Source organism: Pomacea canaliculata, linkage group LG8, assembly GCF_003073045.1.
Source record: "Pomacea canaliculata isolate SZHN2017 linkage group LG8, ASM307304v1, whole genome shotgun sequence".
Classification (NCBI taxonomy): domain Eukaryota; kingdom Metazoa; phylum Mollusca; class Gastropoda; order Architaenioglossa; family Ampullariidae; genus Pomacea; species Pomacea canaliculata.
Window position 1 is genome coordinate 12157993 of NC_037597.1, and position 26632 is coordinate 12184624.

Genomic DNA, 26632 nt, shown 5'->3' on the forward strand with positions numbered 1-26632 from the left:
TAATCCTTCATAGATTTCTTGTGCGTCCTCACCAATGCAAGCTAATAGAACTGCACAACGATAAGCTGAATCTTCTTTATCAAGGCGCGTAGCTACTCATAGTTCTGCCACTGACGAATAAATTTTTTTCAATTTACTTCAATGTTAGAGACAAATCCAGCTTTGAGGGAACAGGAACGTTTGCAGTGAAGTTTTTTCTCTGATGTGTCTCCGCCATCTTGCGAGAAATGTCACTTTGCGAACGTACGACGCAATAATTTCAAAATGAGAAAAACGTGCCCACCTGAAGTTTCTGGAGAAATCAACCAGCTAGCACTTTGCTGCTCACTTCTGACACCATGTTGTGTTATTGGTTTGTGGTATTAGAGGTGGCACTCATTAAACTGTCCAGTTAGAAAACACACAAGAGACAGCTTCATGTCGGCTCCCGCCCAAGTATATTTGAATCTCTTCACCGGAACTAAACCTTTTACGGATTGTTCATTTTAGGAATAAGGCCAACACTTGCCTTATGTCACATTGTTCTAGTTGATGGATCTGTTTCGCCCATATAAAGTGTCCCTTTTAATATATTTTACAGAGAATGGACCCTACGTGCTTTTTAGACTTAAAAAGAATTGACTGTAAGTATGGGAGGCGGGTAGGAGTGGGGGAGGGGGTGCGGTAAATTAAGGGTGAGAACCACGAAAAGAATGCAATAATATGGAGGGGAAGGGGCAGATGACGAGGGCCACTTTGTGACGGTAACGGTCGGTAAACATACACGTTTACACTAGACACCACTCAAATCCTGTGTGTGTGTGTGTGAATTTCGATAGAACAAATCGATTCTCTCATGCAGAATTCGGGTGATCGAGGGATAAAGTAACAAAAAAGTAGCCTAGATGAGTTGCAGAGGTAAGATTTCCAAGAATGAACAGGCTAAGTGCAGCTCTCCATTCGCAGAGGCAAAGGGAAATTATGTGCTCCACCTTAAAAGGACTGTAATTTTTTTTCCATTTGGAGCCACCAGTATGTAATAATAATAAAAGCAAAATTATTTTTTTGTACAGCGCATACTCACACTCCTAAGGATCCTGTTCTTAGCGCCTATAAGAACAAGCTATATCTGAGGACGGAGAAAACAAACAGCAAGCAAACGTGATCCTGAGCAGCGTACATCAACCAAACATGGTTCGCGACCGAGTTAGGATAGGCAGGAGTGTTCATAGTTTGTTTGTGTGTTGTTGTTGTTGTTGGTTGTTGTTGTTTGTTTTTGTTTTGTTTTTGTTTTTTTTTTTTGGGGGGGGGGTTGTGAGATCAGACAAATGCAGTAGATTTGCACATGTTTCAAGGACCGCCTGCCACAAACACTTTGCCACACCTCTTTTTGACACAATGGCAGAGTTGGAATGAGCCGTATAGTAAAATCCTTTGACTGTGGTCAGTCTAAATAAGGACTTTGGCTGTTCCTGAGAATTTCCTTTATTGTGTTGAGTGAAATGACTCGTTTGACCATCACCGATCAGCAAAAACAAGCTCTAGCGGGAGTTTTATTTGAAGGAATTGCCAGCCAAATACCAGCGATAAAATTTTGTCAATAAACTTTTAAACAAAGGTTTTTTTTACAGTATATGTTAATAAAAAAAGGGCTTTTTCATCTTTGAGCACAGATACACTGTCTTCGCCAGTGGGACAAGGGAAGCAGCCGCCCTCCTCATCATTCACCGAATCCCCCCAAAGCCGAGCCTAAGCCTGTGCCCACGGGACGTACACAAACGGCAATGAACGGGAGGCAACTACTAGGTCCTTGACAATAATGGTCTCCCTTGTTTGATCACCTTCAAGGTGATGTCCCTTGCAGCAACATCAACAAAAATCCTTAAACAAATCATCGGCTGTACATAGTGTGACTCGCGTTTAGTGGCATTTGCATGTGAGTACTTCAATAACGATGCAAAGATATTGTAAATCGACATTAAATCCAACTTGGTGTACGTTACGTTACATTGTACAGTTGTCGAGGTCTTCATCCCGCAAAAACGCTGCTTGGCTTGACCAGTCGACGAACAGTCAGCCATGCCGATGCTTGAATACAGACCCAAAACATGAAGAGGCAGACGCCAGACGGAAACGACAGGACACCATCATGAACGTATTTGACAGGAAAGCAAAACGCATCCAGCGTGACCGTGCTGCTGTGGCTGAAAACCATCAAGTATTTGACTACATAAAAGACGAGGTATACAATTAGTTGACATTCAGAAGAGAAAATTGTATTGTCTGGCATTAGTGGATTAGCTTTAGGGAGAAGCAATGAATAATTTAAATATTTCAGAAAAATAAAATATTTTATTAGAATTAGTTGCACATTATACAACAAAATGGTGATTTTGAGTCATTTATATTTTTTACAAATTTTAAACCAGGTATAGCAGGTGCATAATCAGAAACAATTGCTGAGAAAAACCGGTTATTTTTCAACTCATTGGATTGTATTTGCTAAAGATTTTTCAGAATAACTTGGTGAGGGCTCATGACACACTGATGTAGGTTATTATATGCAATGACATAAACCATGAACCAGGATGAGGGGTGGGATATAATCCTATATGTCTATAACCTAACCTGTAAACCTAGGTTAGCTGATTACAAACTCTGACCCTAACCCATCGTAGCCCCTTTTCTGGTTTGTATAAAAGTGTCTTAGCTTTGGCTTTGTATGCCCCCTGCTAACGACATTTAGTGATTTTTTTTCATAGCTTCCATGTCAGCTAATTGTAGTGAAAAAAAAAACATATGTATACATAGAAACTGAAGTTAACGCTTTCTGACATCTGGTATGTTTACCAGATTTGGCTTTTTTAAAACCGATGCAACACTTATTTGATTTTTTTTTAATTGTCAAGTCATGGTTTATTTTGGTGAGAATGATATTAAAAAAGCTTTTGTGTATTTACCTACTGCGAACATGCAATATTGTTAATTTTTCAATGTTTTTTTTAATTTTTAAATTTTTTTTTTTGCAGTTTGGATACAGACTTGCAGACCGAATATGTGACATAAAACGGTAAACACAAGCATTTTATGAAATAGTTTATAATATAGTGAGTTTTTTCCTTTTCTTAGATTTCATGCATATATTTAATGGAAAATTGTTGTAATGCCTATTTTGTTTAAACAATTATGTTGTTTTAATTATTTTTGTGCAGAAAATTTGATGTTGCAGTAGAACTGGGATGTGGCAAGGGATTTGCTTCAAAGCATGTATACAGTGATATGGTAACAAGGCTTTACCAGTGTGAACTGTCCCAGAAACTTCTGGTTAGCATTATTTTATTCTGTTGTGATGGCTCTTTATTTTACTTTTATCTGTAGGCAGTAAAATGATATGCATAAAAATACAGAAAAGAGATGTATCTTGCCCCGTATCACCAGTTATATAAAGGGATTTAGCTGTCTTGAGATCAACAGATCCTGAGAAAGGCATTCCTGCACATATTCCGCAAGTTCTCCCTCTTGTGGCCGATAACTTGCCATCCCCTTCTTCTCCATTCCATATGCCATCCACTGGACTGACTTCACTGGCAATGCTTAATGTGCTAACCTTTCTTAACATAGTGCAATAATTTTTTTTCTCATGACCGTATTTGTAATTCTCTTTAAAAGGTCAGTAACAATTCTCTATAAAAGATGTGTAATAATTCTCTACAATTGCCCTGGTAAATAGAATTGTTATTTCTCACACCAACTTAATACTTCAAAGATATGCAGTATACAGTGTCCCTGCACTTGAAGGATAACCTCTTTATACATTGATTTCTATTCTAATGATTGCTTTAGGAACTGTCTCACTCATCCCCAGAAGTAGCGACCTACAAAGTCATTGCAGATGAAGAGTTTTTTCCCTTTAAAACAAACTCCCTGGACCTGGTATTTAGTAATCTCAGCTTCCACTGGGTCAATGACTTGCCTGGATGTTTTCATCAGGTGAGTTGACAAAAATTATGGTTTTTAAAGAGAAGGTCCTGCTACAAATCTATGCTTAAAGGCTAACCTGAAATCAGAAGAATTTTCCGGCATACTTCATTCAAAGAGACAAATTTCTAAAATGTGAGGGAAAAATTGTTCCATTCTTGAGATATCAGGTTTATGGTTAGATTCAGGTGTTGCTTTTTTTTAACTACATTTTACAAGTGTTCTGGCAGTAAGGGCTGCTGTTTGCTTTGACAAATTGTGACATAAAATAATGTAAGAAACTAGTATTATGACAGCATCATTTCACACCATTCTCTAAATATACCCCATATCTTTTATTTGACCTATGTGCTTCAGATTTACGATGCTTTAAAGAATGATGCTGTGTTTCTGGGAAGCATGTTTGGAGGTGACACACTGTATCAGCTACGTGTGGCATTGCAGCTGGCTGAGCTAGAGAGGGAAGGGGTGAGTCTGAATTGTACAAAGAGTGCACGAGACTGTATCATTTCTCCATAATGACCGTAGTACTTGGTTCAAAAAAGTGCAGCATTTTGTAATATAATGAAATATTTTTTTAAAGCCAAACTAAATAGCAATTTAGATGGTTACAAATCAGGTTAGTTTGTAAGATACTGGGTACAACAAGTACCAAGAGCATATGGGTTAAGTCAGATGTCAGATTTCTGATACACAAGACAACAAAAGTCTTTATCTTCTGTAACCTGTTTGATTACCAAAGCTTTAAGTACATTTCTGCATTTTGTGGTGTAAAGTTTTATTGTGGTATTCGACAGGGTTTTGCACCACATGTGTCACCATTTACGGATGTGCGTGATCTTGGAAATCTGCTTGCTCAAGCAGGGTTTACCATGCTGACCATAGTAAGTTGCTTTAGCATTAATTTTTCAATTAATCAAATGATTAAGTAACTTGCCAGAAATCTAAGAAGTCTGTTCCATTGAGAGCTGCAATACCACATTATAATAATATAGCTTTTATGAAAGTGCAGTAGATTGTAATACTTAAGGTTAGATATATAATTTCTTTTGACACATTTGTTTCAGGATATTGATGAAATGACTGTCAACTATCCAACAATGTATGAAGTTATGTTTGACTTGAAAGGTTAGTTGTTTCTGGAGCGAATGATTTTTTTTTACATTTATTGTTATTGATATTGTGCACTTTCCTGTAATAGGTCCTCAGTGCACCATGCAAAAATGCAGAAGAGCATTTGTCACCAAGGCATTGAAAATTGTGACCCACAGTTTCTCTCTGGTGTGGCACCTGTTTGACTTGATCAGCATCATATTTGCTCATTTGATGTGAACACCAAAAACCTGGCCTATTGGCTCAGTGGTAGTGCCTGCTGTTTGTTTCTGGATGTAAAACAAAGAAATACACCTGCAAAGTACAACAGCATGGAGGGCATGTGAACTAGGAACAATTTCATGCACACAAAATTATGACTGCCGAAAGTATGAAAGTTTACTGCAGATATGACATGGTTTGCTGTCAGTTCCTCTAGTTTTTCATGCACAGTGCATCGAGTTCACCTTAAATGTGCCCCACAAATCTTAATAAATATGTACATAGTGGTAGCTATATTACTAAACCTGCCTTCCTCTTCCCTGGGTCCTCTGTTTGTCGACAAGCCTTTGATCTCACCTTCTTGAAACCAACTTTGAAAACATGGAAAAAGACCTTGTTCAGGGTGATAGGATTACTCAAGTTAACAAGAAAAGTGATAGCTAAGCAGCATGAGGTTTGAAGCCATTTCACTAGTGAATCCCTAGACACAACTGAGATCTCAAGATTTGGAGAAAAAGTACCATATTTTTATCACTATGAAATCTTTCAGATTTTACCATGAGATATTGCTCTTGTGAGCTCTTGGTTGCTGTTTCGTCTTTAAACATTTTACAAACATTTTAATTGAAACCTTTTGTGTGACAGGAATGGGAGAAAACAACTGTGCCTGGTCAAGAAAGACTCAGCTGCACAGAGACACTATGATTGCTGCTGCTGCCATCTATCAAGGTACAAAATCTCACCTTGAAGACACACAGGAAGCAACATAGGCAGATTATTAATGCACCTGACCTCAATGCATGGGGCAGTATGTATGTAAAATTTCTACTGCCCAATCCATTATAATGGTACCTGACTTACCAATGAAACTAAAAGTGGGGAAAAGGAGACGATGGGGGTTGGTTCTGCCTTCCACATCATGGTCTAAGTACGATCAACCTCTACAAGTTCACAGTCCCTGTGGCTAACAAGGCTCTGAAATCTTTCCCTTTGAGGTTTTTTTTTTTTTTTTTGGAAAGCCTAGACAGTTCAAAATTCCTCTTTTTTTTGGCAAATTGTGTATTGTTCCTCATTACAGATTTTTTTTTTTTTAGACTTTAAGGTATAAATCCCGAAACACTAAACAATTATTGCAGGACTGTGTGCTAATAATACCTAAAATAAACTATTTTATTATCAGATATGTATGGCAATGAGAAAGGTGTACCTGCAACTTTTCAAGTGATCAACTTCATAGGTTGGAAGCCTGATCCAACACAGGTATGGCATACATAAGTGTGTTAGTGTCCTGAATACCTTATTCATTTTATATAAATAGAAACTGAGCCTATCAAATTTATAAGGTCTCATTTATTTACATGATTCGATTGTAAATTAAAAAATGGTATCCATTTCTATATTGCAAACAATTCTTGAATGCATTTTTTGTTTCAAAGTTAAAGAATTATGACCAAACAAATGTCCAGCTTGTATTTCTTTCATAATTCTTGTGTTGTGAACTGAGTGCTAGTTGGTCTCATGTTTATCACTATTGGTCACTCCCCCTTCTTGCCCATCCAAGAAGAGCCAAGTGTATTGAGAGCAAGGAAAGAATGTTTTCCTTAACATGCTTGCACAAGATTAGGACTACTGACTGTCAATTTGTGTCTATAGCCACAAGCTGCAAAACGTGGGTCTGGTGAGATATCCCTGAAGGATCTGGACAAAATTAATCAGTTGGCTTCACAGAGTGAAGATCACCAGACCAACCAAGATTTCACTTCCCCCAAAAAAGAATGAAGACATGAAACACACTCTCAAAGGTAAGCATGACAAAGCAGCAGATCAGCATCAATTTAATAGTTTATTGCCATTCTTTTGTTCACATACTCATTTGTGCAGGTATGTTCCCAACCCTTTCCCTTTTGTTTGCTGCACATGTTAGCAATATTTACAGACAAACCCCAAAATGCAACAAATTCCCTAGTAATTGGACAACCAATATAGTTAAGCACACACATCCTTATATCACACATACACACACATTCTCATCACACATGGAAGCAGTAAATACTGATAGTGGAGTTGTGTAACCCTACACTTAACTAGCAACAGTCCATCCCACAAGCAGTTGCTAAATACCCCCATCCACCCCCAACCCCCATGCAAGCAACAATGAAAGCACCTTTCCAGCCACACACACGCATGCACACATGGAGGAAGACTAAATTTTCCTTTTCACTATGCAGGCAATAAACAGCCCGAGCTTTGTGCCGGGATGTCAGCTGTAGTCTTGTCGCACCTTACCCTCCCATAAAAGTAGATGCAAGCAGCATGGCTAGTTAACAGTAGTTGGCATCAGCATCAAAAGGAACACATAGTCAAAGCAGTAAATGACTTTTGGGATCAGCCCTGTCACATGTTTGGCCATCATAAAGTCTGAGCACACTGCTGCAGTCCTGCACTGGCCCACCCCCTCTCCCACACACACGCACAAACATGTACCCACAAGCACTCGTCAAACAGCAGGACTTTTCTGAACAACGTAGATGCAACCAATAGGTGATGCACTTACCTGCTTCTCACATATCACATTAGTTTCTTCAGATACCTTGTCTGCACAATCACAATTCAATTGTTCACTTTGCTCAGCAAAGCCGATTCTAGCTGCTTTGCTTGCGTGAATGTGACCTGTACGTTCTGGGAGGAAGCACAGGCCTCTCTCTTAGATTTTCATCTCCATTCACGTCAAACACGGAAGATGAAGATGATGAAGCGAAAAGCCCGCTAGTTGGTTCAGAATTATTTCGTTCTGAGTTATGTCGTAAAAAGGTGTTGGCACCAAGAGAAGTACGGGACTGTGACATGCTCATGGCCCGGGGAATTGTGTTATAATTAGTTTGCTCATGACGTGTTATGGGCATTGAGTCTCTGCGAGGGGGCACTGGGGGAGGAACTGAACTGTCAATGCGAGGAGGTGGTGGTGGCGGTTCAGTAACACGCATGCAAACGTCCAATGAAGAAACACATTCTTTTTGTTGCCGCCGTCTAGGGGGAAGAGGTGGGGGTTTAGGGCGCAGTTCATCTTCCTCGGGAATGCTAGCACATATAGTTGTTGCATTGTTATGTCCAGGGCTGGAACCAAAGTCTGAAACCATAAAAACATTGTGATCAGATTCATTTAGAATACATTTTTTATTTATTGCAGGACCTGTTAACTGGAAAATGTCTGCCTGAAGAAAGGCAAAGAAGAGAGCCTCACCTGAAAAGACATTGTGGCTTGTGGTGTGAGGTGGTGTCTGGGGTGTGCTGGGGGTAGGAGGAGTAGTGCAGATAGGGGAGGAAGATTCCTCTTCTTCAAAAGTCTTTGGTACACTAACATTGGGGGGTACGGTGTGACTTTTGCTAGTAGGCCCATGCCGATGGCTGGATGGTTTGATGCCAGGTGACTTCAAGGAAAAGTCATATTTCTTTGGCTGAGAAGAATAAAAAAAGCTCCTTGTTATTTACAAATTCTTGTACTGTACAAACAGATGAATGGACAAAAACAATCTACAATATACAGACATTTACTTCCAAATCTACTCACAAATTTTGGCAATTGCCGTGCATTTCGTGGCTCCAGTTCCAAAGACTTCGCATACATGTAATCACTCAGCTCTTTTACTGTCAAGTCTTCAAGAGGATTCAAATTCTTCAGAAACTCCTGCATCAAACATACTAGCACTTAAGTATGTAATTAGCAAGCATTTCCACTGGTTAAGATAATAATAATAAATAAGGTTAAAATAATAATAATAATAATAATAATCTAATTTATATAGCACAGAATCATTCTGTGATGTAGGAGTGTGCATTCTGTGCATGAGACAAAACAGCATGATGTACAGCAGTGGTTCTCAAAGTGTGGTCTGTGGACCACTTGTGGGCCGCATGCATAAGTCAGATGGTCTACGGCTATCATCGTATATCAGCAAAGTGATGCTTAAATCGCCAGAAAGGTTAATTAGCCCAGTACTGATTTCACAAAAGTTTTAATTTTATCGATGCCCAACTACTTGTTCACTTAAAATGCTCACTTATCAATGAAGTCTTTATGTCACAGAGCAAGCATTGTAACATTTAACGGCGGCGTCTGTTACTCTTAGTGATGCAGTGCACTTATTTTTAATTTTTATGTGTACTGTGTGAAGTATGTGATTTTATGTAAGCTTATTACTATGCTACTGTCACAAAAGTACACTTAGTTTTGAACTGTAATGAACCAAATGCAGCAATTAAACTTTGCAATTCATGGTACAGAGTGGTTTTAAGCCTTGGTGGTCCACCATATTTTTTATTTTAGTAAAGTGGTCTGCGGTCCGAAATACTTTTAGAAAATAACAGAAAAATGGGCAACAATTCAGGCAAAATACCCAATACTCAAGTGCAGAAAAAGAACTTACATTAGGGGAGAGTTCCATTCTACTGCTGAACATGTGGCTATAGAGTTCTCATGATAGCAACAGACAGCGTGTGTTCATCAAACGAACAGACAAGATGTTGGAGAAATAGGCAGGGTAGAGAGCTTGCAAAAAAATTATAGCAGCATACAGATAGCTTGTACAACATGCACACATGGCAGCCAGTGCAGAACATGGAGCATCATGGTCCCTGTTTTCATACAAAGTGCATGTAGTATAGTGATCTAATGAGTGAGAGTGTGATTACTTTAGTTTCATTTTTTTTAATAGTAATTTTATCACTGATGGCATTTAGCAAAGTGTTTAGACAGCTAGAGTTAAGATATCAAGGCTCAACTTTATTTACATTTGATCTTGCATGGCGACAAAATGGTTGGTTTCTTATACAGCATTCAATGTTTAAAAATGTGCCTACACAGTGAAAACATTAATACCTATTCTGTATTGAACTTTGAATAATGCGTGTAGCTCATGTATTTGGTAAATGGAATTTTCCACTTAGCTCAGCCATTTGAGAAAGAAAAAAATTCCCAAGTAGGATTTTTTTTTTACATTTTCACCCAGGCACTAATCTGAGACACTGAAAGAGTCTTCTAGAAAAAGACACCTCTTCCCTGCTGCTAATGTGTCCATTTTGATACAAACCCTGATACTGGGCTCCACACGCAGGCAGTATGGTTGATTCTGGAACTGCTGGATTTCTCCTGTAATCTCTGCCACCTTGCGCCTCTTGCTAAAGTTTATGAAGCCTTCTGCACGCTGGGTAGGGTCCTCTGGACGACTGACAATGAAGTTAGGGTTTCCCTCCTCTGTTAGCAAGATGTTGGTCAGATACATTCCTGCAGTACACAACAAAACAAACTCTTCAATACTGTTGCTTATCAAACTTACATCAGTCATGCCGATTTTTTTTATAAACTTGTCAAAACAGAAATGCACATAAGACTTGTGACATCTGAAAAAAATGCAACTGACCTAGAAATGGAACACAGGGTGGATTGACAGAACGAAGTTTCTCAATATATTTCTTGAAGTGGTCAGCATTCAGTTCATGAGCCTCCTCCAGAGCCTTGACATACTTGTGTGGCACCTCCTTTATACACAAAGCAATCAGGATGTCAAGAAAAACTTTTCCCATTTCCCAACTTTCCTCCCCCAACCACCACAACCCCCTTTCAGCTTCTCTGGAGGTCACCATGTGATTACTACAGTTTTACAGCATCTACAAGAAAATAATTCACAAGAACATTAAAAATAAAAGTACAAGGAGGTTTTAAATTCTTTTGTTACCATTTGAAACTATTTTCATGATAACCATTTAAAACATAAAAATGAGTTGTAAAATGTGTTAAATAAAAGCAAAAATGCCAAAACAATTTACTAGATACTGATGTATGTGCGTCATGGAGTCTGCATGCTGTATTTGTGCACTCTGAGATTTTATAGTGATATAGTTCATCACATAGTACCAAGTGCTGATCGTCAAAACACAAACTGCCTTAAGAAATCAACAGGAGTTGTGAAATCTGTGTTCTTTGACTATACTTAAGTAACCTAAGCATCTTCCAGCTCTGAACTCACTGGCAATGTCTCTGTGCTTTTTAAACTGGGCAGTTTTTAAAATGGTTTCGCCTGGGTGAGGGAAGGTAGGAGTACCCGCTGTGCAGACATACATGCGGTCAGTCCTCCCTGACAGGTGGGCAGGGTAGAGATCACTGGCAGTGCCTACTACCTTACCAATCCTATGTCTTTCTCACCCGACCAGTTCTTGCTGTTGGGGCTGAGAAAGCCGAGGTGAATAGGTTTGCAACTGAACAGTCAGGGTTGGGACTGCCAATTGAATGTATTCTTCATAAAATAAAGATGAGAAGGATGAACAGCAAAAATGACACAAAGACAACTGAAATTTACAACTATTTTTCTTTTCTGTATCTTTATCTTTCTTTACAGGGATAACAATATTCAACACTTTCAGTTCATTCTGCTCATTGTCCTTTTTTGCTTATCTAACCCAACAATTCGAGCTTCAGTCAGTTATTCGAATGAAAACGTAAATATAAGTATTACGAAACAAAACCACAGGTGCAAAACTGAAGTCCTAACCCTTTTGACCATAAATGTAATCACAGACTACAAGCCGTTTCTCCACAGCCTTCTTCCCAACCGACTTTGTTTTCAATTAATGGTCACCAGGGGAATGAACTGAAAATGTTGAATATTGATATCCCTGCCTATGAGTAAAGAAAGATAAAGGAAAAAATGCAAAAAGAAAAAATTTTAAAATTCAGTTATCTTTACATCTGTCATTTGTTCATCCTTCTCCCCTTTAAATTCTGTTTTTTTTTAAATGGAGAATACATTCTGTCCTACCCATGACAGTATGTTTAGGTAGAAGCCGTTTCACCTCACCTTTCTCAGACTCTACAGAAATTGTCGGGTGAGAAAGACATTTGATTGTTAGGGTGCCTGTGATCTCTCGCCTGCCTACATGATGGGTAGCGGGTACTCATAGCTTCCCTTACATGGGCGAAATCATTCTGTTCCTCCGGACAGAAGAAGTTCCGCCTTTAACTGGAGTTCAATAATAATAAACATGTGATTTATATAGCCTAACCCAATCATGCTTATGAAGGGGAATGCTCACAGCACCTAAGTAGGAGACAATTTCAAGCAAGAGCAAAACAAATATCGAAACAACAGCAATTTTATATAAACATTAGATTTTATTTTCAAGCCATGCCTGGCCTTTACTAATGTCATGCTACCAGTGTGAATGATAATATGACTGCACATTTTTAATACTTGTGAAAGAAACTGTAACTGCCAGTGTAAATTATTACAAATGGAGAAACAAAACTGGATGTGGACATTTTATGTCTTTTTTTTAGTCTGTGTCAGTTCTATTTCCATTGACAGACAGCAATGTTCTGAAAAGTATTAATAAAGATGTTTTGTACTTTGCACTGTAAGATGTACATCGGAGCTCCCTCACCTTGAAGGTGTGATCCAATCTGTAGATTGGTGCTGATATCAGTGCGCCCACAACCTCCAAAACCCCATTAAAGTTGTTAAGCTCTTGAAAGACCAGCATGATCTCTACGATACGTGACAAGACACATACCCGTTCTTCCAAATTTTCTGTTTCCAGAATGCACTTCTCCAACCAAAAGGTGAACTGCAAGACACAAAAGTGGAACTGTTGTAATAAATATTTACAGGCCAATATTTAGTAATGCACATCCTTTCAGACAGGTTATAGGAATTGTTTTCATTGATAATATCTTTGGTCTTTTGGATGTAATGGAAGTTATGGAGAATGCTGCTGCCAGAGGATTCAAAAGACTGCAGTAGAATCATTTGCTGACAAATTTTATAATGCTGAATCCAGAAGGTAGCAATAATCTTTGCATTTAGTAACAAAAAAGGACAATTTTTTTATTTCTCTGATCCATTATTTCATACACAAATAATAACTGACAGTCACCATATTATTTTTTCCCCAAAAAAAGTAATCATTTGGTATCTGTTTATCTGTTTATTCAATGAAAATCCATTTCAAAATGGCTACACATAAAAAACACCGAAAGCATACTGCAGTAGAGAAGTTGATCATTTTCAACAGATTAGGGGAAGTTTTGTGCTTGTCTTCCTTTGTCCAGGGGCTGCCTACAAGTTCTGATGGCTGGATAGCACGATAAAGATCAAACTCTAGCAATGTCACTTGTCTTGCAATTTCAACTGGATGAAGCTGTAACAAAAATTTGCATGCATCAATGGATTCTTCTTTTTTTTTTTTTTTTTTTTTGCAGATGCTAAGTACTTAAATTTACTATGAAGGTGAGAACTGAAATGATAAAAATTTATTGAAAACATCACAGACATTGCACACTAACACATCAATAAAGCAAATGCATTTATGTCACACGTAAGCATCTTCTTACACTAAAAATTCTTGAAACCAAAACCATTATAATACTTTGCAAAAGCCCATACTAACCCCAAATAAAACTAGAAGCCCAATTCAAAATGAAAACCAACCTTTACAATTTCAAATTCCTCTGGATTACGAGTCAGGTGCCATTCTATTTGTGGTGGTTTCTTTTGGTGTGTGAACTCACGCTCTGTGTTAATGCTTTCCAACTAAGTCAAAAATTAAACAAAAAAAAAAGGCCTTCATGGGCAGCCAGATTATAATCATTTCCTAACAATTACACTGATTAAATCAACACAAAATGTCAAGTTTAACACACAAAAAAATGCAAAGTAACTTGGAAGATAAATCTGAACATGTACTTTTTTGTACAACACTATAATAGATTAACTCTTTGACTTAACTGTTTGCAACCACTATGGTTTTTAAAAACCCTATTTGAAATGTTTCCAATAAAAAAAATTATTTAAACTTGTAGAATCCTAACAGGACTTGATTTTCCATGACCTTTAGATGCTGCAGATTTTTGTTAAGATTGTTCAAGTTCATGAACTGTGTGTCTAGATAATACACTGTGCTGACATATTAACTTACCCTTCTCTGAATGACTTTGATTATAGAGTCAGCCATCTTTCGCATTGCCTTGCCTTTCACTGATCGCAAGAACTCTTGTAACTTCTCCAACAAGGACTTATCGCGTTCAAAGTCATAAAAATGATGGTCTACCCAGTGGCGCAACACATTCACAACCCTGAAATCAACAGTCACTGACTAAATTTATAGTCTAGGAAAAGAAAATCGTCATCAACAGGATGCCATCAAAACAAGTCACAGCGCCAGGTTTGTCTAATAGCTACAGATATACTTTTCACTGAATGCAGAAAAATTTGTAATGCCTGGCTCTGGTTTATTAGAATACACTAATCTGAAAAGCTGAAGTGGTTAAGTCTGTAGCTCACATGAGATACAAGCTTTTGAACATCGAAATTCTCACTTGAGTTCAAGGAACCTTGTTTCTGACGACACGACAAAAGTTGGGTTTGTTAGCTTTGTTAACTTTTGCTCAAAGGTCTCAAACTGATCACTGTATTCAATGATATACGAGATTAGAACTGAAGTTAATCAAAGAGTGGTTCCCCCCTAAACAATCCTTAACTATAAAATCATAATGTGTTTTGTGATAAACTAATAACATTATAATGTTAGCAATTTTGTTTACCTGTTGGCAATTTGGAACTCCACCTCACCTCAAACTTACTTCAGTCTAGTCTTGTTAATTATAACAATAGTGTCACGAGAACAAAATTTTATGTTTTTTAAATTGCAAACTGGGAGAATTCTACTCAAAATCTTCACACTACCAACATCTCACTCTAAAGTCTTATCAATGGCCAACCATTCAAAATCAAAGGTAACCTTTCAAGATGGAACAAATATATTTCCAGTTAGTTCTCAGTTCCTGTCTTATGTGATGTTGCAAAAGCACCAATATAACATTACCTGAACTGAACAGGTTTTATATATTCCTTGCGAAATCGCTTTAGATCCTCACGAATACGGAGACACATCTCAAAATTATCTTCACCTACAGGTTCCATAACAGGCTCCACAATGTCAAACCTGCAAATATATTTAAAGAAAAAAAATGATAGGAAAACAGATATACTCTATTATAGTTCCAGTTCTGGATAATAATGATGACACAACTCGTAAACAATTAAAACCGAAAAGAAAATGTGAATAAACTTTGGCCATAAGTAACTGACTGCAAAATCTATTCAACAGCTGTATAAGACTGACCAAAATAAAATAATCACACAAACCACACATGTAACTGTGATAAACTAGTTGCCCATTCAATTAAAAGGACAGGCAGGGTATTTTCGACTGGCTGAGCACACTAACACAATGACCATACAATCTCACAGAAACGCTGAAAAGCAAGACCAATTGGTATCTTAAATGAGAGGCTGGAGCACAATCTGCACTAACAGCGTACTAACATAACCTCATCACACTCGAAAACATAAATTTTACCTTTCAATTAAGAGGTCCAGAAGTTCTTGAGGTGTGCAGAACGATCTGTATGTCAAAAGGAATGTCCTCACAAACTTGGGGTCTGCATACATGTGGTATGTCAATCGCTCCACCAGCTTGATGAGTGTTCCGCCCTTGATAAGAGGACTCTCCACAGATGAGTCTTGCTGTTCTTCAAAAAGTATGCACTCATCAGAATCTTTCACAGCAAACCTGTATCTATCTGGAGGTGGCATGATGAGTGGATGACACTTCTCCTCCTCTCGCAGCTTCCCATCCAGAATACGCTCCAGCATACTGATGAAAACAAGTCTGATGCTACAAAAATGCTTTGTGGTTCATCATACATTTTCCCTTAATCATCAGCTCCTAGCTTCCACCTAACTGTTTAGTAAATACTGCATGTTTCATTAATAATTCAAATGCTCAGGATGTAATCATGTATTATTTCACAAGAATTTGAAAAATGCAGTCTTCAGCAAAAGGCTATTTTTCAACCAGCATGTTTTTACCCTGAATACTCAACCCTTGTAATTAAAGCTCTATCTTGAGTGTTGTTTTTTAAAAAAAAAATAATAAAATAAAATGAATCTAAGTACCTCCCCTAACCATGACAGTTGCACCCATAATCTCATCAAAACTAAAACATTTTAGCAACGAAAAAAAAAAAAAAGATTTTTGCTCCAAAGATTATGTGGAGATCAGAAACAGGATTTTTTGTCCACTTAACATTACAGCAACCTGAAGCTTAAACAGACAAGTATTGTTTAGCTGTCATGATCCCAGTGCTAACAACTAGAGTCAACACACCTTCTTGTCTGAAGAGTAATCAGAGCAGCCATCCAATTGCACTTTTCTTCAGGCATTTTTGCACACAGTGTGATAGCTGGATGATCCCGCGGAACAATATCAAACGCATTCTTCACATCTGCCACAACCAACATATTTAATAACAAATATTTTCTATCTATTCATCTTGAACTAAGTGTTTCATATGCAAAATGGTGACAGTTAAATTATGTGACCTTAATAACAAAGCCACAATTTTTTTACTTTCTTTAGGTTGCTTCTATTTGGTCAGAAGCCAAAACTTTCATAAATATGCACAAATATGCAAAGGAACATTTTCACATTGCAAAGTAGGTCTGTTTTATGACACAAGATGACACAAAGCAAAATGCAAGATAATCTTCAGCATACCATCAGTGTCTTCTCGATCTACAATTTCCATTTTGCGAATAAGATGTTTTTCTTTCAGCTTAAATTCTGCAAAGGGTCCAGCCCCTGACGTACGCTTTGCATTCTGTTTACACAAAATGACTAAGCCATCAAAAAGAAAAACATGTCTCTCTGCCCACCGTCGTCCAGCTTGTTTTGAAAGCACTCCCTCTGAAATAAAATTAATCCATAAGATTTACATAAGGGTATAGAGTTAATTAAAAAATGACAAAAACTTCTAAATATTTCTCTTTAAAAACAAAGCGCTTTAAAAACAATGGATCTGCTATATTACTTTACAAAAACTGATCTAAATATTTCGTTTAAGACATTATGTACAAACAGGGTATGAAATGTGATTTTTCACCATTACTTTTTATGAAAAATCAGTAACACACTTTTATATGCATAAAACATGACACTCGGACACCTGCAGATGACCACATTTACTTTTTTCTATGCATCTATACAGGTTTACAAGGAAGATCAGCTTGCTGACCTCACCTAAAATAAATTCACTGCAGCTCTGCCAGATGTCCTTTCCCTCCCAGCCATCAATGTTGCGTTGAAGCTCAGTCATTTTCTGCACCTGAGAGCGATTGGATCGTCCATGTAAACGTAATGAAATTTCCCTGCAAACAGAAAGCAAATATTTTTGCACAAGGAGAAGCAAGATAATGACTGTTCATGAAATACCATATTAAGTAGTAAAATTTTTTTCTTTGAGTACTTACCAGACAACAGGACTATGTGGAGATCACCCTCTAGCTACCTCAAATCCAGCTGTCCAAACCTGTTCCATTCGAATGACCACAGAACAGCAGGACAGGAATTCAGTTCAGCCCTTCCCACGTCACACTAAATGAGGTAGCTGTCACACATCTTAACTATGTGAAGCCGGGCGAAAAACTGGAGCTTTATTTTCACTAGCGTGACAGGTGAGGAGTGGAAGAACTACTGTTCTGTGGTCATTCGACCAGAACAGGTTTGGACAGCTGGATTTGAGGTAACTGGAGGGTGATCTCCACATAGTCATATGTGTACTGTACTGTACTGGTACAGTACAAAGAAGAAACACATTATTTAAAATGACTCCTTAGGGAGTCATGATTTTAGCCTATCTTATTATTTTAAATATTTTCAAGGCAAGTCTTCTTCTGAAATCCTAACAAACTACTAACCATGGTTTTCGTTTTGGTATGTTTCCACTGAACCGTCGCTCCAGCAGTACTTTCAGAGACTGAAGCAAGCCGTTAGCCTGAGCAAGAACTTCCTGATCCTCTTCACAAGATGATGTATCAATCAATGCCTAAAACAAAAAATAATTGCCTAGAATCTGCCTAGAGACCACATCTAAAGCAAGTAACAGATACTAATAGGTTAGCAAACTAGTAAGTGTTTTGTACACACGTTAAAAACTAACAACTTTTGAGAAGACAAAATATCTTGATACTTTTTTTTAATTTCTATGTAGTTCATCAAAAAACATTATTCTTAAAAGTAATTCAAGTGTTATAGCTTATTAAGTGTTGTAGCTTATTTCACATACTTGTTCAAATTAATTTAAAATCTGTTGAACCAATTAGAACAGGACTGGGTACATGAAAAGACAATCTCTAGTGACCTTACTGTCATGGATCTCTACCCTAACACTCTCAAGAACATTTGGCTCCATGTAGCAACTAGAAGCATCCCCCTCCCACTCTACCTTTGGGACACAGATCAGATCCTACTATCAGAGAAAAGAATTCCTGACTTTTTCAGGAAAAACTTCATTCTTCCAGTCTGAAGTCTTCCATGATCTTGGTGAAACAAGTATGCTTCTTCGGCAATTATTGTTAAATTCAAAATGCAACCATTTTTATCAATATCACTATTTTTGTTTCTATATATTAGACATATAGCAGAATACAGGGAAAACAATAATCTCGCAGTAACTGATGATGTAAATGAAATTAGATAAACAGATCTATTTCTTTTTATTCAGCAATATCCCAACATCCTTCACTACCAACAGTCTGTACATCGGTAGCTAAATGTGCCAACCTTTTGTTCATTCTCATTCAATACTCCTCTTCGATAGCCAAGCCCATGTCAGAACCCACTCACTCTATGCCTTTACCTTTCATTGTCAGTGAGTTCTGATGTACAAGTGATGTATTGCTGCATTTCTTTAGTATTTTTTTTTTTTAAATAAGTCTGCTGTTCTATTATCTAAGAATTAGCTATTAGTCTCATCAAAACATGATCCTAACCCTAACCCACACTTTAACAAATTCAGCAAATGATAATAAAGCTAACAAACACAACTTTTGTGATGTTAAAAACAAGGTCTGGACCTATTTCTTTAACTCAGGTATGAAGTACGATGATCAAAAGCTTGTATCTCAAGTGAGCTACTTATTCACTTCAGCTTTTAAGTGTCTTCTAAAAATTCAGAGCCAGACATTAAAATTCTCTGCATTTACTGAAAAGGATATCTGTAGCTCTAGACCAGACCTGGGCAAAGGCCGGCCCGCCTCCTGTCTCTGACCGGCCCGCCAGTATGTATACTATATATATACAGTATTGGGTAAAACTGAGTTAACTATATTAGTCCGGCCCTCTAAAACCATCCCAATTTCTCATGCGGCCCCTTGGGAAAATTAATTGCCCACCCCTGCTCTAGACAAACCTGGGGTCGTGACTTTGAGACTCTAATGTAGCCACATTTCCCATTCACCTGATGTTTGTCCCTACCACCTGTCAACTCTTTTAACCATCCATTTCTTAGTTAGTTTTTAATCTTACCACAATCTAAACATTTACCCCCCCCCTTCTCCCCTCAGTTGGCAAACTTTAAAGCATTTCTAGCCACAGCCCATCACAATCAAGTAATTTTTTTTTTTAAAAACCTTCAAGGATGATGACAAGTAGCAAAAGCTGCTTTACCAACCTCTCCCAAAACTCTGAACTGGTTGGAAATAGCTGACAGATTTTGAAAGTTATTTTCACTTTAGATGGTTGTTTCAATACCATTTGTCAAACATTAGCTGTTCCAAACCACTTGTCTTGTACATACACTCTTTACACCTGTCAGCTAAATTTTGCTGAGTACTCACTAGGTCCCAGTAATTTCTCTTAGTGATTGCGCATTGAATCAATACCTATGCTTCAGTCTCCTTCCTTGCGGCAAAGAGTACCTCTAAAACTTATTTTACCATTCTGCATTTTTGCAGCCATGACAAAAAAAAAAAATGCTTAAAGTTTTTGTGAACCACAAGCTGACCAAATTATGCAAAGCTTTGATGGCACTGTCGATCTACAAACAAAAAGTCATATTTAAATCAGCAAGGGAAACTATTCTACATCCATGTGTTGACTTCTGGCTTATTACAATAGCATACATATTCACTTTAAAAAGATTATGCTTCCACACATAAAAAAAAGTTGCCAACTTCTTTGCTTTTTCCTGATTTTTTGATGAATTTTTTTTTAATAATCTTTCAGGGACTGGAAATCATTTTTCAAAATATATTGACTTTACACACTTTTCCTGTTCGAGATGAACAATGGAGACAGTTTTAAAGCTCAGAAAACTATCATCACAAAAAAGGTGTTAAAGGTTTTCTAAAATACATCAAAAACAGAAGGCAATTTTACCTTAATGACTTCAAAATAGTGAAGACAGTGATAAACAGGCCCCATTAACAGTTTGGGTAGCACATACTTCACTGCATCCTTGAAGCTATTACCTCCACAATTCTGGACAAAGAACAAAAGACAGTAACTGTTTTATGAATATCATGAAAATGAAGGGTCTGCCGCAACAAATTACAATTGCAACAACATCACAAAGGATCTTCAGATTGTGTAGTGTCTGCATACATGCAAAAGATACAACATTTTCATCTGGCATCTGGTCACTTTTTCATGACCTTTTTAAAATGTATCATATTAACACTACGCTAATGAGAAAGTTCACTGCAAAGAGAAGGTAGTAGGGGCATTGTGACATCAATAGTTACACCAACTAAGCAATGGCTGCATTGACAATTCTGTGAAAATATACTTATCTATTTGCGGGTAACAAAGTAAACCTAATTCAACTTCACACCAGCTCTGGAAAGCCAAAATCAACAGTACCTTTAGTGACTTACTGACATCGTCCCTTTGCAGCAGTGTGTTCAGGCGCTCTTTGCCTCTTGGTGACAGCATGTCATCAACGTAACGCTCATATACATTGAATTCTTCCCCCTGAAAAAAGAAAATTAAAAACCAAAACTAAATTTTTGGTGTGTGTATAAGTGTAAAAGTAACTGCCTTGAAACTAGCAAATGATATGGCAATATGAGTCTGAGATTACCATGACCTCTTGACTCTGGTCTTCCCCCTTGATTTTGAAATTATAACCCTGCTCACTATAAAATGCCCTTCAGTTTATTTCAAAACTTTACATTAAAAGACATTTTATTACCTTGAAAGTACTTAAAAATGTATATATTTTCCAAGTACAAAATGTTTTTCAAATATTTGAGTAACATTATGAGAAAGGCAAGAAGAAAGATCACGTGGCTGCCTACCCTTTCAGCCTTTTGCTTTCCATATTTATTCAAGAAATATCTTATTCTAAATCTGAAGCAGTTTCTATTTAAAGAATAAGTGCTTTGTCACTTCTGAAGAAAATATTAAAGAAGAAGATGAATATAATGGAATTATTTGTCGCCACTAGTCATGACTAAGAAATGTAACCTGAACTTTTGTTTACTTCTTATGATTCCTAGTGATTACTGATGTTTCAAACAGAGCGCTTTCTGCAAATGTACGTTCTCATAGCTGACTTGTCTCCCGCTGCTCAGAAAATCCACAGATGAGAGAACTCTGTCACCAGGTCAAGTCATTCTGGGACTAACCAGAAAAAAAGTCACTTTCTAAGCACAAAGAGTCTACAAAATAGCCACTCCTTTTTTTCACAAAAGCTCACCTCAGCCAGGTCTTCAAAGCATGTACCAACCAGCGGTAATTCATCATCCTGAGCAACCTCTACTTGCTCTTCCACAGATCCTAGCAACTTTGCTGTGAACTCATAGATGTCGAGGATGTTGCTGAAAATCACATCTAAATCCTGAAAATACAAATGACAGGTTTGAATCTAGTGTTAAATATTGATAAAGTATCTTCTGGTCAAATTAAATCAAAGCAGACACCATAGAAAAACTTTTCATAATATGGAAAAGCAGATATTTATGTTGACTAATTGCACAGCCATGGGAAATAAAGTACACAGGAAAGAAACCCCAAAAGAATACAACAACAAAATCAATACAAATTCATAGTCTACACTTTCATTGAGTGTTTTTTGATACTTCTGTGACAGGCAAAAGACAGGGGCACTTTAAGGGCATTTAAAACAATGACATCACTATTACTAATGATGTATGAGTTAAACACCAACTGCTATGTAAAAAAAGTGGATAGCCCAAGAAAGTAAATATGTTTCTCCAAAATAATCTGGCAACTTTGATGGTTTCATATTCTGTCAAATAAAAAAACTAAAAAGAAACACAAAAGTAACATTCTTCTACACAACCTATATGAAACAAATAAAGAGTAAAGTGCCAAGTTCACCTTAGAACGAGGAAAAAGGTCAGCAAAGGGTGCACGGAAGACTTTGATGATCATGTTTAAGTCACGAAGGTACTGTGTCTCCTCAACAATGAAATCCTTCACAATCTCTTCATATGTCATAGACTCTCGCCGTACAGGTTCATCTTCAATCATTAAAGCTGTCACATCCTCCTCCTGATTGAACATGTCTACCAGGACCTATATGCACATACAACAGCTGTCATATCGGTCATAAGGACCTAAATGCACATACAACAGCTGTCACGTTTTAAGGTTGCAAAAACATTTCTTACTTATATGATCAAATGATTATATAATCTTTGATCTTTTTCAGTTAATGCTCATCATCATCAACTCTTTCTATGTTCTGTAATATATTACTCTTAACCATTTAGAATTTGTCCAGATCCTTCTATTATTTTATATCTTTTTTTTTGGTTTTATTGATAAAATAGCACAAACACACATCTGTATTTCTATATGAATATTGTAAACTCACCGGATCTGCACATATTGCTACTTTTATGTCTTGGGATGTGATTTCAGTGTGACGAATATTTTTGACATAAATGCCTGTGAACTGAAAATATTAAAACAATTAATTGGAATGCATGAAGTCTTCAGAGAAATACTACCAATAAAAACATAAAATACAACAAAAGCATAAAAATTCCATGACATTTCTTCTGTCTAAATTACATAAACTTTCCAAATTTGTGACATTTTCTGTGTTTGGCTAAATGAATGATGTGTTTGTTTTCTTTTATCTGAGGTAACTTTCAGATCTTCAATTAATAATTTTGTTTTTCTTTTATCTTTTTAAAGTACTCTATATAGCAGAAATGATAAATGAATGCTTTTACTATATTCACTGTGAATGTTGTGGAAAGACCAGCTTAACCAACTTGCTGATTAACATCTGGTTTTAGTACTGGTAAGCCCTCAAGTACATTTTGCCACAACTATCTATCTTTAAGCTGAACACTTACTTTTAGAATGTCTGCAGCTGTGTACTCGATCACAGCAACAATATAAACTACTACCTGGGAATCAACCCGGTAGCCCAAAACCTCCTGTTGAAAAAAAACAAACAAAAAACAGATGTTTAACATGTTGCAGAAATGACTAATTTAGCTAATTTGACCTTCAAAAAGGAACATACCCCAGATACAAATGAGATAAATATACCTAGCTTTCACTTTGGTTTTATTTGACTAGTGAAAAAATGTCATTTTAATCTTCGTTTGAAGTACATATGCCTTATTAAAATACTTGATAAGCTAAATGGCATAGGTTATTGCAGAATTTACAAAGTTGAGCATCTGTGTAAGCTACATTTTCACTCTTTTTTAGCAAAGCACCTAAGAAAAAATATACAGTTCCCCCAAATCTGCTCTTCCCTTGTGGCATCGTAAAATATTTTGCCTGTGTCTGCATTAACAAAGTCTATGCACTGCACTCAATGTTTTTACACCATAACAATTTTTTCAAACATTTTACTGGTAAAAAGGCAGCAGCATCTGAGGGCTGAATATGTTACTGCACATCAGTTTCACTAACATAAGCTCAAAGATTCTTGATATTCTGTATTATTGTTTGAAATATGTGGCCCAGTTTGAATGGGGCTTACTTCTACTTTAACCTGTCAGTGAACAATAGAAAATCAACCTTGAGCAGAGGCTGAACTTTGTCCACAGGCAAAAGCAAGGTTGAATTTTTCTTGCCCTTTTCCAGAGCATTCTGGGCATCGTTAATCGCCCACTTGTCAATTGGGTCTGGGAAAGTTTTATGAACACGATCCTCCACATCCTGCACAGTGTGAGGCTGGGACGAGCACAGCAGCATCAGAAGCTGTAGCATCAGCTTCTCAATGTACTCCAGAGCATCTTCTCTTGCTGACAGCGATGGATGCACCTGGCGCTGCACCTGCACACCAGGACAATTATAAGTATTGAACAACAGCTGTGGTTTTTGTGGCTGATCGCTGTACCAGATAACACACTAAATAAACCATCCTTCTGATGTGAGTACACTGATATCAATGACTTCGGAAAGAATAAACAAAGTAACAGTAAAAGGCACTAAAACTACAGAATGCTAGATAGAAAGATAAGAAATGGACACACTCTTGCTTAAGATAAAGCATAAAATTACCCAAAGCTGCCTCCACATAATCTGATAAAAACGAAGTGAACATGAAATTTAAAATTACAAATTAAATGCAAAAAAGTTTATCAATAAAAATGTTAACAATAACTGTTAGCAGACTGCTCGATCTTTAAAAACTATGTATTCACGAAGGTCCTAATGTGTTTTAAATGCATAAAAATATGGCACTCTTTTTTCATATTTTTTTAATAAGAACAGTTTTGTGGTGGAAAGCAATCCACAGGTTAGTTTCAACATAGTTTTAACCTTGTGGTTAGTGTGTTCAACTGTGTAGAAAAAAGCATGCTTAGTTAATGGTTGAAAAATTCCAACCCAGAAAAATGGGTATCCATTATATCAGGAAGGGTAAAGGCAGCCTTCTACATGCCATACTCAAGACATGGTGAACCAGTTATATTCTAACCCTACAGCCAATAGGCTTTGGCACTATTTACCTTTACCTTTCAGAATTCTCTTGCTAAACATTAGTGGTGTTTCTGACAAGTATGAACTATTCAGGAAAGTCTACGGTGTGAATATTTGCAAGCAGATTATAAGACAAGTTTATCTCTCATCTCAATGTATATGAAATTCCTTCTTAGCCCTGCATCCTTCATTTATCACAAGATAAAGGGTGCTGAGGTCCCTGAATTTATGGCACTACAGATTATCAGTTTCTCTTTACAGTTATTTTGCCTTCTTTCAGCCTCTGCAAGATTTTCTATGAATTGTAGAATTCATTTAGGCTTGTGATCCTTGCAGAAATAAGGAAATACCAAAAGATTCTACAGAAATGTTGATGAACAAAGAATATATTAGCTTAATAAAGCAATCTATAGTGATCTTAGCAATGTCATTAATAAAAACACCTTTGATTCAATGTTTGATGGCAGATTGTTTACATAAATATATGTCACAATGAAAGTGTTTTATAAAGTATGCAGTTTATTTTACAAGTCAGCTTAAAAAAAATAAAATTATAAAGTTGTGGAAATGCTAGCACAAAATTTGTAGCATGTACAAATGCAGATTAACAGCTTCTAGTAACTGTATGATTGTCACTGCCATACCTAAAAGGGGTTACAAATTAATATACTGTCATTACTTCATTTACTCATTTGATTATTTATAAAAGACAATATCAATAATACCACTGCATGTTGCATGCTGATCAGCATGAGATTTAAAGATTATACAGTGCTGTTCACTCACACAAATAAGGCTTCATCATTTTGAAGGATTTATAGATCCCTACAAATAATGATAACTCACAAACTGTAAATTCGTTTACTTACGCTATTAATATTATTTTCCTGTGCTTTTTTCGAAAATAGTAACAAATGATGTCAATATTATTAGGTCAATCCACATGTCTGACCCAGATAAAATGCCACAACGAAGGCATCAAATCAGAAGAAACTAAAATGTTAATTTTCCCACGATACATTGATGATATAAAGCGAACATTCACGATGTCGTATTACGCCATTTTGACGTATGTATTTAAAATGTAAGAAAAAAATTTAAATCGACGTATACATCCAAGGATCATCATGTGACGACACTCACCCCTCTTAATGCAGCGCCAAAAATTCCTTTCCATTTTGCGAGGTTTTCAAGCGCGTGCGCACTGTAGACAGGATTTTCGCCCGAAGATAAATTCGCGGGGAACATAGCGTTCGAATGCAATGGCTCTCCTGAATGCTATATTTACAAACTCAGTATGATTCCACAGCTTTCTTCCCTGCCATGTTTAACATACAAGGGGCATAACCTTGTAAAAATTAACGGGGTCACGCAGAAAACTGAGTTTGTCGTCATAAATTTCATCTTCAGCATATGTCTGTTATGGGCATAAAGGCAAGACCACGATTTAAGTCATTTCGTCAGCGGATTCGGATTCAAGAGGTAACAAACCACACATTGTTTACAGATTTCCTCGAAGCCTAAAATTTCCGCATTCATTCGCAGGAAACAT

General features: G+C 37.0%; 2 protein-coding genes across 2 annotated transcripts; one reads left to right on the top strand and one right to left on the bottom strand.

Annotated features, from left to right (window-relative positions):
• Nucleotides 1–1779: 1779 nt before the first annotated feature.
• Nucleotides 1780–8763, top strand: LOC112571369 (arginine-hydroxylase NDUFAF5, mitochondrial-like). Its single transcript, XM_025250326.1, has 11 exons — nt 1780–2221; nt 3009–3049; nt 3192–3303; nt 3823–3969; nt 4315–4425; nt 4755–4841; nt 5025–5085; nt 5917–6000; nt 6452–6531; nt 6925–7073; nt 8459–8763. Exons 1-10 carry the CDS (start codon nt 1934–1936, stop codon nt 7048–7050), a joined length of 1137 nt encoding a protein of 378 aa, XP_025106111.1. The 5' UTR covers nt 1780–1933; the 3' UTR covers nt 7051–7073; nt 8459–8763.
• LOC112571367 (son of sevenless homolog 2-like) lies at nt 7096–26626 on the bottom strand. The gene is made up of 23 exons (XM_025250320.1): nt 26224–26626; nt 24175–24432; nt 23496–23579; nt 23006–23086; nt 22507–22704; nt 21863–22003; nt 21025–21135; nt 20542–20643; nt 18081–18208; nt 17404–17531; nt 16882–17070; nt 16492–16609; nt 15682–15978; nt 15145–15264; nt 14239–14395; nt 13752–13853; nt 13306–13461; nt 12706–12888; nt 10689–10806; nt 10359–10552; nt 8840–8956; nt 8513–8726; nt 7096–8398 (listed from the first exon to the last, which is right to left on the bottom strand). Exons 1-23 carry the CDS (start codon nt 26326–26328, stop codon nt 7914–7916), a joined length of 3786 nt encoding a protein of 1261 aa, XP_025106105.1. The 5' UTR covers nt 26329–26626; the 3' UTR covers nt 7096–7913.
• Between the last annotated feature and the right edge of the window lie 6 nt (nt 26627–26632).

Bases quoted from the DNA above. Each gene is read 5' to 3' on its own strand.
- LOC112571369 (XM_025250326.1), top strand. From the start codon at position 1,934: ATGCAAAGATATTGTAAATCGACATTAAATCCAACTTGGTGTACGTTA. The intron at 2,222-3,008 runs GTATACAATTAG...TTTTTTTTGCAG, and splicing joins TTGACTACATAAAAGACGAG to TTTGGATACAGACTTGCAGA. The intron at 4,426-4,754 runs GTGAGTCTGAAT...GGTATTCGACAG, and splicing joins CTGAGCTAGAGAGGGAAGGG to GGTTTTGCACCACATGTGTC.
- LOC112571367 (XM_025250320.1), bottom strand. From the start codon at position 26,328: ATGTTCCCCGCGAATTTATCTTCGGGCGAAAATCCTGTCTACAGTGCG. The intron at 22,004-22,506 runs GTGAACTTGGCA...TTGTATTTTCAG, and splicing joins ACCTTTTTCCTCGTTCTAAG to GATTTAGATGTGATTTTCAG. The intron at 18,209-20,541 runs GTAAAATTGCCT...TTTTTGTTTTAG, and splicing joins ACTATTTTGAAGTCATTAAG to GCATTGATTGATACATCATC.